At 55.9% G+C, this 15,326-nt stretch overlaps 1 protein-coding gene across 4 annotated transcripts in view; it reads right to left on the bottom strand.

The window, feature by feature from the left end:
• CACNA2D2 (calcium voltage-gated channel auxiliary subunit alpha2delta 2) overlaps window positions 1-15,326 on the bottom strand; it is a 141,632-nt gene that overhangs the window by 32,418 nt on the left and 93,888 nt on the right. For all 4 annotated transcript variants that reach the window (XM_065933616.1, XM_065933615.1, XM_065933613.1 and 1 more), the window contains exon 4: window positions 2,222-2,281. In XM_065933616.1, coding sequence (XP_065789688.1) covers window positions 2,222-2,281 — 60 coding nt within the window. The remainder of the gene's footprint in view (window positions 1-2,221; window positions 2,282-15,326) is intronic.

Here is a 15,326-nt window from a genome sequence, read left to right as displayed (position 1 = left end):
CTGGCGGGGGTGGGAGACAAACATCAGGCAAACGAGGCTGGGCCCAGCTGGCCCTGTGGTCACACCCCTGGGTGGGGGCATCTCAGGTCAGGACAGGGGCCAGCAGAGCCCTCTTCCGCCTCAGGACAGGAACACCCAGAGCCCATGGGCTGGGATGGGCAGAGGTACACCCACATCATCTCCAACTTGCACCATCACGACCTGACGTGTGGACCGACCCTTTCACACATCACACCTGAGCTGACAGCCCCCAGTTCCAGCCAGGCCTTTGCCAAATGGGGAAACTGAAGTCAGAGAAGGGCGAGCTCTTGCTGGGTGACTGTGCCCAGTGTGCGGGGAATGGGTCCTCAATAGCACCTGTCTCAGCACCCGGACACCCCCGAGACCCAGGCTCTCCTTTCCGGTAGGCCCCTGGGATGCCCCCTTTGGCCTGGGATAAGCTGTTCCTGTCTCGGATTGACTGAAAATCAAGGGTCAGGGATCCAGTAAGATGACCCTTGAGTTTTCTGCAGAGTCAGGAAGAGAAGATGGGTTTGGGGCTGAGGCAGCCCTTTCCTCTTCCAGTTCCAGGCCTGGACTAGGAGGGAGACAAAGCCAGGCTGAGGGCTTCCAGTCCCTGACTCCCCGATTCCTTCACTCCGCTCTGTGCCTGCTCTGCATACCTGTCCTGGGCTGGGAGGGGAGGGAGCAGATACATCAGAAACAAAGGAAAGGACGGAGCAGGAGCCATGGGTTTTGGAGACCCAGCAGGTGGAGGGGCTGATGTGCCTACAGACTCACAGCGAAGACACAAGACAAGTTGGGCTTCCTCGAGGAACAGAGTGGGTGGAGAGATCAGAAACAGGGCTGGAGTTAGGTGTTGGGTGTGGCTGGAGCACAGGAGGAGGAGAGGGAGAAGGCAGGCTCATGAGAGAGGCAGGGACAGCCAGATGGGGCCTTGGGTGCCGGCTCAGGCTGGGCCTCGTGAGGAGTCGGCAGGGTGCAGTTATTTGCAGGCGGGGGCAGGTACCCGTGGCCAGGGAGTGCAAAGTGGCTGCTGCTGTGCATATTTCTAATCAAGAGGCTGAAGAGGCAGGGTGGCCCAGGGTTGGGTTTGTAGTGCTGAAATGGGGAGCAAGAAAAAGGCCAGCCATCAGCTCCCAGGGAGGGAGGCGGGGTCCAGGGAATCATTAGTTGATTTACATGTTCACTGTAGACAATCATCTGTTACCTCCAACCCCATGTGAGCTCCCTGAGGGTAGCACCCAGCACCCACCAGGGAGCAAAGGAAGAGTGTTATGGTGGGGGTTCAGGGTGATGTGGGGGGATGGGGACTGGGAGAAGGAACAGGTTTACGGGGTCTTTATCACAGACAGGAGCCTCCCGGGCATCTGACAGGCTGACTGTGACTCTCTGCCTCGATAGGTAACCTCAGGTCAACCATTCTGTGCCTCAGGGTTCTCATCAGTGAAGCTGGAATAACAGTCCCTCCCACCTCCTAGAGGCACCGGGTTCAGAGCTGGAGTGAGTCAAGGCCTCCCCCACCCCTTATTGGCCTCTGTGTCCCAGGGGCTAGCTCTAAGAGCCTCTGCCTGCATTGAGCACAGACACCACTGGGAAGCATGACCCACATTCCCGAGTGGCTGTGGAGGACACAGCGAGCCCTGCCAACTGCTCTGGTCCCCAAAGGCTCGGGCATCCTTGGCATGGGGGGGTGTTTCCTGAATCTGGGAGGAACCCTGCCTCGGCCTCTCTTCTGTGATCCTCTGACACAAAAGGTGTCTCCAGCCCACCCTGAATCAAACACACTGCCTGGATATGTGAGGCTGGGGGTCAGTGAGGCATTCCTTCCCTCCCCCACATTCTGGACCCTCCGTCCTCAAGCAGAGTCCTGCTCCCAGCATCTCCTGCCTCCACTTACTCTGGGCTCTGCTGGCAGAAGGAGAGGATTTCCTGGCTGTGACAGCCTGGTCCCTGATCCCAGCCTGGGGGCCTTCTGTTAGGGAAGTCTAGGAAGGGGATAGGGTCTCTCTCCCCCAGCGGCTCTCCCATATCAGTGTATTCGGGAACCTCAAATGCCTGCTGAACATTGGGCAAAGGTTCCCGGTTTCACCCCACGGACCCCCTGGTGCCCTGCCAGTGGGTGAGTGCAGCCTCCCCCTTCCTCCTCCCCTGAATTCATATCCACTCTTGCTGGGGGTGGACAGGTCCCCAGGCCTGGGGAGGCCACTGCAGTTCTTACCTTGATGTTGTCCTGCCAGCGGTGGGCTTTCTGGAAGTTCTCTGCAGCATCGGCCAGTCTCTGAGGGACAGAGCAAGGACGGTCAGAAGCTGAGGAAGATCTGTGTCCAGCCCAGAGCCTTCCCCATCCCCCGCACTCCCCAGGGCCAGGCTAGCTCAGGGGTTCCCTGGACATCCTGCCAGACCCCTCAGGGATTCCTTAGCCCCACACATTCTCCAGCTTGCTGTGTGGGCCCTTCCCCCACCCACAGGAAAGGCAAAGCCTGCACAGAGTGACCTGAGTGGCATCTCCATGGGACTCCTTGGACTTCAGCTCAGTCACATTTCCAGCCCACAGGATGGCAAGGGGATCCCCAAGATGTTTCAGGACCTAGGCCCTGCAGCCAAACTCACTGACACTCTGTACTCGCTACAAACCAGTGTCACCCGTGCCAAGAGGAAGGCCCTCCCCAGTCCAGGATGAAATGACACAAGAGACAGAATGCCTTGCAGATGCATTTGCTCCCAGCTTGTTCAGGGCCCAGCAGGAGGTGCCCATGGCCCACCTCTGCCCACCCAGACCCACTGTCCTTGTCTTGGCTTCCCGAGCCCCCTCCCAGCAGCAATCTCCAAGCCTTCTGTCCACACAAGCCTGGCACATCGTTCGGCACTGGTTCCTGTGGCCTCCTCCACTGAGGCCCCTGTGCCTCTGAGCACAGCTGTCTGTGTATCCTGCACTTTGTTACCCGGTACGCCTGGTGCCAGACCTTGCTGATGTGTGGAGACATGGCAGAGCCAGTCCTGCCTTCCACAGTCCAGAAGGGAAAAGAGACACATCACCAGGTAGAACAAGGAGCGCAAGAGTAGTTGAGGTGCTTTGGGGAAGCTCGGATCTGTGGGAACTTAGGACATCCGGGAGGGCTTCCTGGAGGAGGCGCTAAAGCCCTTTGGCTACCCTCTGGGCCTGAATCCTCACTGCCCAGAAATTTTTTTTTTTTTTTTTACATTTTATTTATTTTTTTTCCATTTATTTTTATTAGTTGGAGGCTAATTACTTTACAATATTGTAGTGGTTTTTTGCCATACATTGACATGAATCAGCCATGGATTTACACGTATTCCCCATCCCGAGGCCCCCTCCCACCTCCCTCCCCACCCCATCCCTCTGGGTCTTCCCAGTGCACCAGCCCCAAGCACTTGTCTCATGCATCCAACCTGGGCTGGTGATCTGTTTCACCCTTGATGATATACATGTTTCGATGCTGGTCTCTCAAAACATTCCACCCTCGCCTTCTCCCACAGAGTCCAAAAGTCTGTTCTGTACATCTGTGTCTCTTTTTCTGTCTTGCATATAGGGTTATCGTTACCATCTTTCTAAATTCCATATATATGCATTAGTATACTGTATTGGTCTTTATCTTTCTGGCTTACTTCACTCTGTATAATGGGCTCCAGTTTCATCCATCTCATTAGAACTGATTAAAATGAATTCTTTTTAATGGCCGAGTAATATTCCACTGTGTATATGTACCATAGCTTCCTTATCCATTTGTCTGCTGATTACCCAGAGATTCTTATTTTGTGGATTCCGTGGATCCTGCCCCTTTAGGAAGTCCTGAGGCTTCTGAGGACAGAACTGAGCCTGGCCCTTTAGGGCCTCCCGCGGAACTGAGTGAAGTTTTATTAACAGTAATGACGACTCACCCTGAACTGGTCACCTGCTGCATCCAGGCTTGATCCGCCCCGCCCCCCCAGGCCAGCAACACATCAGGGGTACCTGTCACTATCCACAGCCCGCTTGATGTGTCCTCAGCTGAGGATGCCCAGGCACAGAGATGGTGAGCAGTCTGCCTGAGGTCACAGAGTGACCCTGGGTCAGGCTGGGTCCTTCTGTTGAGTTTGCCTCGTGGAGCCCATGACCAAGGTCCGTGGGCACGCTCTACAGGGTCCACGATGCCCGGGGAGGAATAGAGTGGCTCGTGCTTGGGGAGAGGCTCTGATCCCCCCAGCGCCCTCTCCCACCCCATGAGTGATGCAGTAGGGTCCTGCCCTCTGGCCTCCAGCTCCTACTCAGAGGACCCTGGCCCCTTGGTATTCAAGACATTCCCATCCCTCAGTCCAGGCCTGATGGCTTGTGGACCCCAGAGGAAAGATTCTAAAATAAAGCCTGGCAGCTGCACACCGGGAGAAACAAGGGACCATCTTTTCCTCCCCTCCAGCGTGGTGGGGCCTGGTGGGATCCTTACAGAGCTGCAGCCTCCACCCTCTGGGCAGGATGTCACCTCTGGCTGTTAAAAAGGCTGCCCAGCGCTATTCCCCACTCCCACTGGGCCTGGCTCCCCCTCCTCCTCTGGCCAAGAGCACTGAATACTGCGAAGGCTGTGAGGCGGGGGGACATGGGGCAGGGTGGGAAGTCCCTTTCAGGGTCAAGCCTCCTGCCACCCCACCTGTCTTTTTTGTAGCTCCTGTCCTCTGTCCACCTGTTACTGCCATACTTGCTTGGCTGGGCCCCTCCCGCCTTAATTCAGCTTCAGGAACCACAGGCCTCTCTTTTAGATGGTTCCTAGATCCTGCCTCCAGTCCTGGCCCCTCCTGTATGCCTAGATACCTTTCTGAGGGTAATCCTCAGGCCCACTGAAGCTTACAACACCCCCTCTTGGAGTGAGCCCTTCCACCTTGTGACTATTACCCCCTATATCTCACCCTTAATGCAACTCTTGGGACTTCCTTGGTGGTCGAGTGGTTAAGAATCCAGCTTGAAAGCGGGGGACCTGGGTTTGATCCCTGGTCGGGGAATTAAGATCACACATATTGTGAAGCAACTAAGCCTGTGTGCCGCAACAAAGACCCAGCACAGCCATAAATAAAAATAAATTAAAAAAAATTTTTTTAAATGTTACTCTAACCACCTTACTGATCATCCCCAGCCCAGGCTCCTGTGTCCTCTCTTGCCCTTCGCCATCCTTCTCTGCACAGCACCTGGAGCTTTTGAAATGGGGATCTGGGGGTGCATGACTGTCCTGCTTCTCCACAAACCCCTAAACCTTTGGCAGTTCTCTGTGGCTCTGCACAGAAAAGGCAAAGCTTTTCTGAGACCCCAGGAGCTCCCCTGCACTCAGCCTCTGCTCCTCCCTTTCCATTCGGGGGCATCCTTTCAGCCTAAACCACAAGCACTGCCACCCAACGCCGAGCCCCTGATGGTCCCTGATTCATAGCTGGCAGCACCCTTCCGCAGAGGATGTACTGTGTGACACACGGGGTTAACAACACTTGTCACTCCTGTTAATTGAGCACTGACCGGTGCATACCTGCCAGCGGGCCTGGATGGGAGTGTGTGAGCCCCAGGAGTATCCCCTGGGGTCATATCTCGAGGGGCGAGCCTCTGGCAGTCACTGCACACCCCCTTTCCTTGCCTGGTGGCCCACCTCTTTCCCAGGGATGCCAGACCCTTCTCAGAGTGGGCCTGGAGCCATTGCCACTTCATGGAGGATGAGGCTGGGACCCACGTGGGAACAACCAGATCAGGGCCCTTCCCCCAGAAAAGCCACAGGGTTGATGGGGTTGCAAAGACCAAAGTGACTCTAGTTGAAATCTCCAAACTGGGCCAAGCCCTTGAGGAACTTTTTCTTTGGCCCGTACCGCCCCCGCTGGGTGGGGATGCCTGCTCCTTCACCTTCTGAGGGCTTAGGTCTGACCCTGCGAGTCATGGGCCTCAGGAACATGGGGGCGGATGGCCCCTCGGGCCCTCCAGGCGAGCGGCCAGGGTGAGGGAGACCAGGGCGGGGGGGCCCAGCCCCCAACCTCCTTGAGCTTATGGAATCCCATGGGCTCAAAGGCCCGGGTCAGCCCGCTGACTCGTGAATAACAGAGTTGCAATAGCCACAGCGAAAGGATTACTTTTAATCCTCAGTAACGATCAAGCCATTATTATTTTTTCAGTGTTACAGATCAATCAGTCCATCCCCAGGCACTGAACGTGTGGAAACTGCTAAACATACTGGCCTGGTGGTGCGGGAGGAAGAACTGAGGCAGTTGGATGGGGGTGGATGGGGCAGGTTGTGGGGCTTGGGGTCCCTCGGGTCTCAGGGTGAGAGGGGAGAGGACGGGAGTTCGCACGAGGGGCCCCAGGCAGGGATCAGAGCTGGGACCCTGGAGCTTTGGGTTCAAATCCTGGCTTCTTCCTCCAGCCCTCAATTTCCTGCCTATACGTTAGAAGTAGTAACCTTATCCACTCAGAGGACAGTTGGGTTCTTGGCGGCCCCCTTGCTCCAACTCCCAGAAGCTGCCCATAAGGCCGAGTCCTCTGGTGTCTCCCTCACTGGCTCTAAGCACACGGTCCCTCACCCACCTCCGGGCCTCCCCATTATCCCCTCTTTCTGTTTGGGATGTGCGCCCCACCACCTCAGTCAGACTTATCGGACTGTCATCTCCTCACCTCTTCTGCAAGCCTTCTTTCGCCCTTGGCCACTCCACGGGCTCCCCTCCCCTCCGCTGGGCACCCATCTCCACAGAGCCCACAGCACTCAGGCTTGCTCAGGACTCATTGGGAGACAGCTCACAGCTCTGTCTTCACCTTGCCCTGAGGTTCATCCTCCTTGCCCTTTCCTCCCACCTCCCCCTGGGTCCCCCTGATGGCCTGGGGGAGACAGGATGGGGATGGACACTGAGGTCCATAAGTAAAGGAGAATCTACAGAGACTCCCAGCAGGGCATGGGCAGTGGTGGGAACACCGTTCCGTCTGTCTCAGGGCTCCTGCCTGTCTGGGGGAGATGCGCTCCATTCCCACCCCTGACCCTGAATGCCTGCTCCCTGGGACCAGCTTCCTGCTTGAGTTCTGGGCTCTGCTCTCAGAGCAACCTGCAGTGTCTGGTGCTTCTGGTACCAGGCCCCTGCACATCCTGCTCCTTCTTTCTGCACTCCCGCCCAGATTCCTCTAGCCTGTTTCCTTTCCTCACACTTGAGGCATCAGCTTAGACTCCATTCTCCTCCTAACCACTCCCTGATCCCCGCCAAGCTCCCCTCCCTCCCCATCACAGAACTCAGAAAGCCCTTTGCTTTTCCTCTTGAGCTCTGAGCTTGGTGGCGGCTGTATCTGACCGCTGTCAAGTTCCAGAAACCTGACCCCTAGCAGGCAGTAGACACAATGGGCGCTGAAAGTGTTGGTCGCTCAGTTGTGTCCGATTCTTTGCGACCCCCATGGACTGCAGTCTGCCAGGCTCCTCTGTCCATGGAATTCTCCAGGCAATTCTGGAGTGGGTTGCAAAATAGGTACACAACGACCATCTGATAAATCAAAGTAGGACTGTCTGTGGACCTGGGTAAAGGCTGGAGTTTGGACGTGCCCGGTCAGCTCTGTGACCCTAGGCGTGTGGTTTAACCTCTCTGAGACTCTTCATCACATCCTGGAGGGTGAGGGTCGCCTGTGAGGATGACGCTGCTACGAAGTTGCTGATGGTGGCTTGCCTGGCCCGCGATGTCTCCATCACGGCCAGGGCGCTGGAGGGAACCGTGGTAGGACTGCTGAGCAGGGCTGCTCATGGCCAAGTCAATCACGGTAACAGCGGGCATTTCAGAGGCAATTATCAGAGGGTTTCACTTAACAATCAATTTCCTTCAGCTCCGGAAACTGTTCTTACAGGAAAAGGCAAGAAAGAGGAGAACTGAGCTGTGGACAAAGCTCCCCTGAGGGAGCGGCCCCCTGCACAGACACCTTTGAATTTCACCAAGTTCAAAGTCTCTCAGTTGCTGTGGAGCTGAGACAGACTGTGACCTGAGATAAGGGGCCTGGGGGCCACAGTGGGCGCTCCTCAGAGGCCAACATCTGGAGGGTAAGACTCCACTGCGTAATGGGAGGGGCGGGGCTCGGGCCTGGCAGGGTTGGAGCCCTCAGGCTGCTCCATCCTTTTTGAGGTTCCGCTCCCTCCCCCAGGTTGGGGACTCCACTTTTTCTTGGCCTCATTCCCATCCCCCTCACCTGGAAAACCCGCTCCCCACCCCCACCCCACCCCATGCTGGCCAAGCCTGAAAGGGTCTGGGGAACAACTGCCCATCAAACAGGATTTGTTTTGTGTAGCCCAGAGGGACAGACCACAGGAGTTTTTTTGGTCTTAATTAGTTATAGCTACTCTCTCTTCCAAGAGGATATGAGAGGCTTAGGATAAAAGGGCCTGAACCTTGGGGTACAGGATATTGAGAGCTGTGCCAGTGGGGGCCGTGCCTGGCAGAAGCTGTGATGGGGGCTCCGAGGTGGAGGTCAGGGGCAGCCAGCTCAGAGTGAAGTCCCAGCACCAAGTAGGTGCCCTGAGAACACCGCCAGAGGGTAGCAAAGAAGGTGATGATGACAGACAGCCACAGACACTGCCCCTGGAGTTACCCTGGACTGACGGCACAGTTGATCCAACAACAGGTGGAAGACTGTACCTCTTCCTCGCCCTCCCCAGCCCACCCCTGGGAAGACACCTGAGAGGTGGGTCCTTTTGTTCCCTGTTCTGTAAGCGTGAGTGCCACTGCCCCGGGCCCCTGGTGAGGAAGTGGTGGAGGGGGCATCAGTAATTCTGCCAGCAGTGCTGGACGCCGAACCTCCCAGGGAAGCATCAGGTCTGGCCAGGTGGGCTCGTTGGCCGCAGGTCTCTGGACCTGTTTCCCAGAGTGGTTCCGTGGCCCTTTCCCCAGGAGAGGGTATCAGTAACTGGACTCTAAGATGTGGCTCCGAGCCCACCCCCCCCAACCCTGGTGTCACAGGGTAAGTACCGGGGTGCCCCGAAGCCCCTGCCTAGCACAGGACTGCCGCCCCTGCCACCCTGCTTCCCTCCCCACCTGCGGGCCCCGTATTAGCTCTGTATTGTGTACTGATAGATACTAAATACAGATTTCCAATTTCCAGAGCTGTTATGGTCTAATGAGTAAATAATATACATATTTAAAACTGTCTAAAAACATATCTGCATAATTAAAATATCTGCATAATAATGAAGCAAGATGCAGCTTAGCAAGAAGGGCGCTGCAGCCCCAGGGCTGACAATAGGGGAAGATGCATAGGTGAAAGAGAAACCCTGGTGCTGTGGGTCCCTTCTTCCTGCCGCCTCAGCCTGAGTGGGTGTCTGCCTGTTTATCTGCCACCTTCTTTAAGCAGGTACACCCACAGACAGTCAGGGACCAGAAGAACCCTTACTTGGCCCTGTTCTCGCACAACTTGTGGCCTGGGGAAGGCGCATGTGCGGGCGGACAGTGCCTGTGACATGAGTGGTGGGTGAGCCGACGACTCTGACTGCTCAGAGCTTTACGGGCATGACCTCACTCGCCACGACCTCCTGTCCCGATGCCCATTTTGCTGGATTCTGAGGGGGTAAAGAGAAGTGCACCAGTGTGGATACAGCAGGCTGGCAGGATCCACGACTTAAACATGGCAGGTATGGGGAGGCCTGTGGCTTTGCCTTCCCATCTAATGGCACCTTCTGGGTAGCACGGGCACTCAGCCCTGCCCTCCCGCCCTCTCCACGGCCCCTTCTTCCAACCCTTCCTGCATCCATCCACTCCAGGCACATCTGGTACCTGTCTCACGATACATCTGACCCACACTTTCTTTATTAGCCATGCTTTCAGCTTAAATATGAAACAATCGGATTTCCTTGGTGATAGAGTGGTTAAGAATCACTGTCAATGTAGGGGACACGGGTTTGATCCCTGGTCCAGGAAGATCTTCCACATGCCGTGGAGCAACTAGGCCTGTGTGCCACAACTACGGAAGTCCGAATGCCCTGGGGTCTGTGCTCCACAACAAGAGAAGCCACTCCAGTGAGAAGCCCACGCACCACAATGGAGAGCTGCCCCACTCATTGCAACTAGAGAAAAGTCCTCACACAGCAGCGAAGACCCAGCGCAACCAGAAATAAATAAATAAATAAGAAGAAACAACCACTGGAACAGATGAAAAACAAACAAACACCCCAAACCCAGACCAAAAATCCAGCAACCAAAACTGCAGGGAAAACAACAAACACTCCGAGCTGCAAAGGGCACCTGGCGGAGGGGGAGATGCCACGTGATGCCCGCACTGTTGTTGGCAGCGACAGGCTCCCTGACCTTTTCCCTCAGCAGCCACATGAATTCTCCAGGAGCTGATGAAAAAATTTAGTAAAATGGAATTTTTTTCTTTTTTTAAAAAAGGTCAGAATACATGTAACAGGGAAAAGCTCATTCGAATCGTGGTTCCCCTCTGGAAGCGGCCCCGGGCCTGCGCTTGTTCACTCCCTGTGGGCACCTCAGCCTTGTTTATCAATGTCTGTGCCCCCTCGGTCCCCACCCACAAGGGGCAGCCTGCGTTTCAATTTCCCAGGAAAAATACGAAGAAGGGAGGGGTGGCTTCTGATGAAGAAGGAGATGCGGCTGGGGAGCCTGGTGTCCAGAGGCTTGAATTTCAGACCAGAGAGGATAATTCTGAGCCCCCAAGGATGGTTGCCAGCTTATATTTTTTCACAGGAGGACATTTAAAAAACCCACTCTGTCCTGTTACTGATATGAACCCTAAAGTGGACATTTCCTTCTTTTTAAAAATTTAATTTTTTTAGGCTGTGCCCTATGGCATGTGAGATTTAATTTCCTGACCAGAGATCGAACCCATTGCCCCTGCTTTTGGGAGCATGGAGTCTTAACCAATGGACCGCCAGGGAAATCCCCAAAGTGGACATTTTCACATCAGAAATAGAAAAGCCATACACTCTGAGATGCTCGTTCCCAGAAAGGAAAGGAGGGGAAGTGGTACTCAGGTGATGACAGAAATTCCACTGGTTTCAATGCTTTAGCTTTCAACGGGAACCACAGTCAATACGAAAACGTGTGAACAGGGCACGGGGCGAGGAAAGGGGGCTCTGGGGGCTGGCAGAACATTCGCAGGGAGCAGCATGAATCTACAGAACAGCTGTCAGGATCTACAGATGAAATGGCAGATTTCAGCTCTGGTATCAGGCTACTTTGGGAGGGGATGCGAGTGGCCCTGCGAGGCCTCATGCTAAAGGCAGCAGGGCAGGCCCAGCTCTTGGGGCCCTGCCCTGCCGGGTCACTGCTGCTGTCTCCTGGGTCCCCCATTGGGCACCTTTGAGAGATTCCCTGGTGAGATTTAAGCCAGTAAGCCCAACATACTGCACCAGGTCCATTTTGGGGCTGTGGCCCTGGAGCCCTGCCGTATGGAGGCACCTTGGTCGTGAGGAGCCCGAGCCAAGGGCTAGGCCAGGTGGACTCCGAGGCTGCTTAGATTCCTTCCAAAGCACTGCCCTACTCAGCACAGTCCCTCAGGGGGCTCATGTGGGTCGGAATCCGCCAACCTAGCTGGCACGTCCTCAGCTGCCGGCATGAAATCTGCCTGTCTCCACTGTGAACCAGCCCCTGGGGAGCCAGGTGGAATTTCTCATAAATTTGCCAGCTTTGTCAGCCTTCCTCCCTCTGAAAGAAGACCTGGTGTAATTTACCAAAGTTTCTTTCATCCTTTTAAAAAAACACATCACATCACATGAAGGTTATCAGGCCCAGGGCAGGAGGAAGAGAAGAGCGGGACCACACGCCTTTTGTCTAAGTTTCCTCCATCAGGTCATGTACTAGAGACACACACGTGTGGGCATGGGTGTGTGTGTCCCTGTGTGTGACAATGCCCTAGTCGCTTAGGAGGACCGAGCTCCTAGGGCTTGGTGACTGGCCCAGCATGTACTTTGAGAAGCACGGACCTTTTCTCTCTGGACCTCAGTTTCTCATGGCCATAAAAGGGACCAGAAGCCCACCCAGCCCTCCCAGGGCTGTGGAGGTGTGAACCCACTCTGGAAATCAGGGACACAGTCCCAGGTAGTGGGATGCCTCTTCCCTCAGCTTCACCCCAGGACCTTCTGACTGCTTCTTTCAACCTCGTTTCTCTCCTGGGCCTTCTGACCTTGACTTGACCTCTTTCCCTCCGAAGTTCATTTCGACAGACTGTCCCTCTCCTCGGCACCACCTCTGTCCACTGTCCCCCAGCAACTTAGCCCTCAGTCCAGACCTGCCCTAGGAACCGACCAAGGGCCCATTTCAGGGTCCTACTCAACTCACCCAGGCTGGGATGTCACTTCCCTCAGGTCACCCCTTAGAAGTTGCTCCCCACCAAAGCCCCCAGTACTCATGACCTCTTTCTCCTCTCCAGAATACTGCCCTCCCCTGCTCCAACCCAACTTCAGGTTCCCACCCAAGCTGCTTGGCATAAGCTCATCTGCCTCAGGCCCTCACACCTTCAGGCTCCTGTGCCCCCATCCAGTGTTTCCTGGATGTCCTGACCACGCCCCCTTTCCTGTCGCCATCCTTTACAGGGTTCTGTGGCCTGTCTGTTACACTTGTCACTCCCATCATGCTGACCTTGAACTCTGCCTCCTGCCATGCTTAGGTTCCCTCCACTTGTCTGTGCTGTGCCCTGAACCTCGACGGCCCTCCATGCCCCCTCCCCATCTGCTGGGAGTCAGCGCCCATCTACCTCTTCCGGGAATCCCAGTCTCCTGCCAGGCTTGGGTTTCCAGAATCCCCTGTGGGGTCTCCATTACTGTTGTGTCTGGTTCCCTCCCAGACATAGTCTTTTGAGGGCAGGGAATTGGTTCTTGGGTTGCAGTGGCCCCAGATCTGGGCACAGGCTTCTACCATGGCCAGTGGAGAGGGGTGGGGGGGGGGGGAGTGGATCCGAAGATGCCCTTAGGGACGTGCCGTCTTAGAGGTCCTGGGTTTCCCTGGGATGGAGGTGGCAGAGGCCAGGTCAGAAGCAGCACTGACAGACCCCAGGGGTACAAGGTGGTGTGGAAGTAAAGGTGAGCACAGGGGGAGGCTGAGTCTAAGTATGGGCCTCACTGGGGCACCCACCTAGAGGAGCCAAGGAGTCACCTTGGGTGTCTGAAATGCCGATGTTTGCACTCCAGGACCCTGACCCCACTCTGGACTTCATAAAAATGGCATCCACTAGTCCCACTCCGCTGCTGTCAAGTCAGTGATGAGATGGTTTCAAAGCAAAAGCCATGGGGGCCCTGCTGGAGAGGCTGGGGGAGGTGGACATGGGCCCCTGGGGAGTTCGGCACCCCCTGCTGCCCGCCCCACCCAGGTGAGTACATTTTCCTGACATGCTCCAACACCCTCCTCCAGGAAGACTTCTCAGATGCCTCTTTGCCCCACCAGGGGAGGGTGGTGGCCCCAGTGAGAAGGCATTGCTGTGACCTTCCCTCTTCCCTGTAATAAATGTTTACTAAGCATCTTCTGTGTGCCTGGACTGTGCCGGGAATGAGTAGGTCCGTGAGCAGCACAGACACAGCCCTGCTCACAGGTGGTGAGCCTTCCTGTATTCCTGCTGCAACTGTCTCACTGTCCTGAGCACAGAGCTTGTGAGCCCTCTGCAGGAAGAGCTGCCTGGGGTGGCAACTTTGCCGGCAGAATTTAGGGGTGCTAGGAGGCCTCCCGCTATGAAATGTCCTTCCACTTGAAAGTTGAGCCTGAGCGCCCCCCACCAATTAGAACAGCAGAGCTGGAGCCTCCGCCTGTGCGGACGGCAGAGCCCAAGCCCTCACCCAGCCACCATGCTCCCTTTCCATGATGTTATTTTTACACTTTTTCCTAAAACACAGCCTGAGCGGGCCCTTCTCGACTCTATTAACATTAGGAATCTAATCAGTAATCAGGCAGCTCATAATTTTCTGATTAGCTCTGATTAGGCCTAACCTCGGGGGGAGAGGCAGTGGGACGGTGAGGAGGGAGGCGGGCCCAGAGGGGCACGGGATGTGCCTAGGGGGCGCTGGCTGGGCTGGAGGTGGGGGGCAGAAGGAAAGAGCCCCTGGTTCCACTGTGGTCTGTCCCGGGGGAGGGTATGCGGTGAACTCTTGGGTTGCACTGGGTCAGACAGGTGGCAGGGCTCAGAGAGCAAGGGCGGCAGGGAAGGGGGCCCCTGGCTAACCTTGCTGCGAGGACCCCAGGGCAGTTGGGCCAGGACTTTCAGCACCTTGGACAGAGTAGGAGGGATGGCCAGGCGGCCTGCAGGACTGGGTTTGGGAATCCACTTGGGTCGTTGCCCTGCTTAGGCCCCCGGGGTCCCACTCTAGGAATTATCCCAGGCGCAGTCCTTAAGTGACAGTAACAGTGACAAGGATGGGTCCTCTCAGAGGGCTGCAACACGTGACTTTGGCATGGAGAACTGTGGCTAAGACACAGTAGACAGGGCCGGGCTTGATGACCATTACTTTCAGTGTGGAGACAACGAGGCTGGGGCCCCTACTGCACAGGGGGGGAGTCACTGCCTGGAGGGACTGACCAGGCAACCGTGCCAGTTAGGGGCAGAGCCTGGACCTGTAGTGAGGCATCCCAAGAGCCTGGACTTGTACTGAGGCCTTCCTTTTGACGGAGGCCTGTTTGTCCCCTTTGCAACACATGCCCAGATGGAACCATGGTGCTGGCCAAACTAGACCCATGGCTATGGTCATCCCTGGCTGACCATGAAGTCCCCTCACCCACTAGACTTTCCCACAGGCCCAGACTTCTCAGCACCACACCCTGGAGCTCTGGTCAGGTCAGAGTCAGAGTGGCCTTGCCCCGTCCCTCGTCCGGATCACAGGTCACCACCCCTTGTTGAATGCAGCCATACAGGTGACCTCTGATGAAGTGCACGAGCCTGTTGGCGGAGACGTGTACAGCTAATGCCATGCAAATTGGCACAGAGGCAATCAGCCTGACTCTAAAAGCTGCCCTACCGGCCGCAGGCTGGCTCATTGTCTTTTCTGTCAATTTGCATCTCATTACCCAGAAGGCTATGCTCGCTGGAGGTTAAGAGAAAAAGAGAATCAAGCAAGCCCCACTGAGTCCTGCTGCCAGCTTGGGCACAGCCCACATGTGGGCAGGGTTGCCTGGGGGACTCTGTCGTGAGGGACACTCCAGAGGAAGCCTTGCTAGCCCCACAATCCCGTCACTACCACCACCATCACCTCTGCCACCACCAGAGGGCTCCTTTCATCACTCTCATCACCATTATCTCCATCGTCATCACTGATTCCTACTTAACCACCATCAACATTCCCATGACTACTGGTCAACATTCCCCATCACCACTGCCAACACTGTTTCATCATCACCACCACGATGACCCCATC

Source organism: Muntiacus reevesi, chromosome 4 (genome assembly GCF_963930625.1).
Source record: "Muntiacus reevesi chromosome 4, mMunRee1.1, whole genome shotgun sequence".
NCBI lineage: Eukaryota > Metazoa > Chordata > Mammalia > Artiodactyla > Cervidae > Muntiacus > Muntiacus reevesi.
The sequence above is the reverse complement of the archived record's forward strand: the minus strand, read 5'-3'. Positions and strand labels throughout refer to the sequence as shown.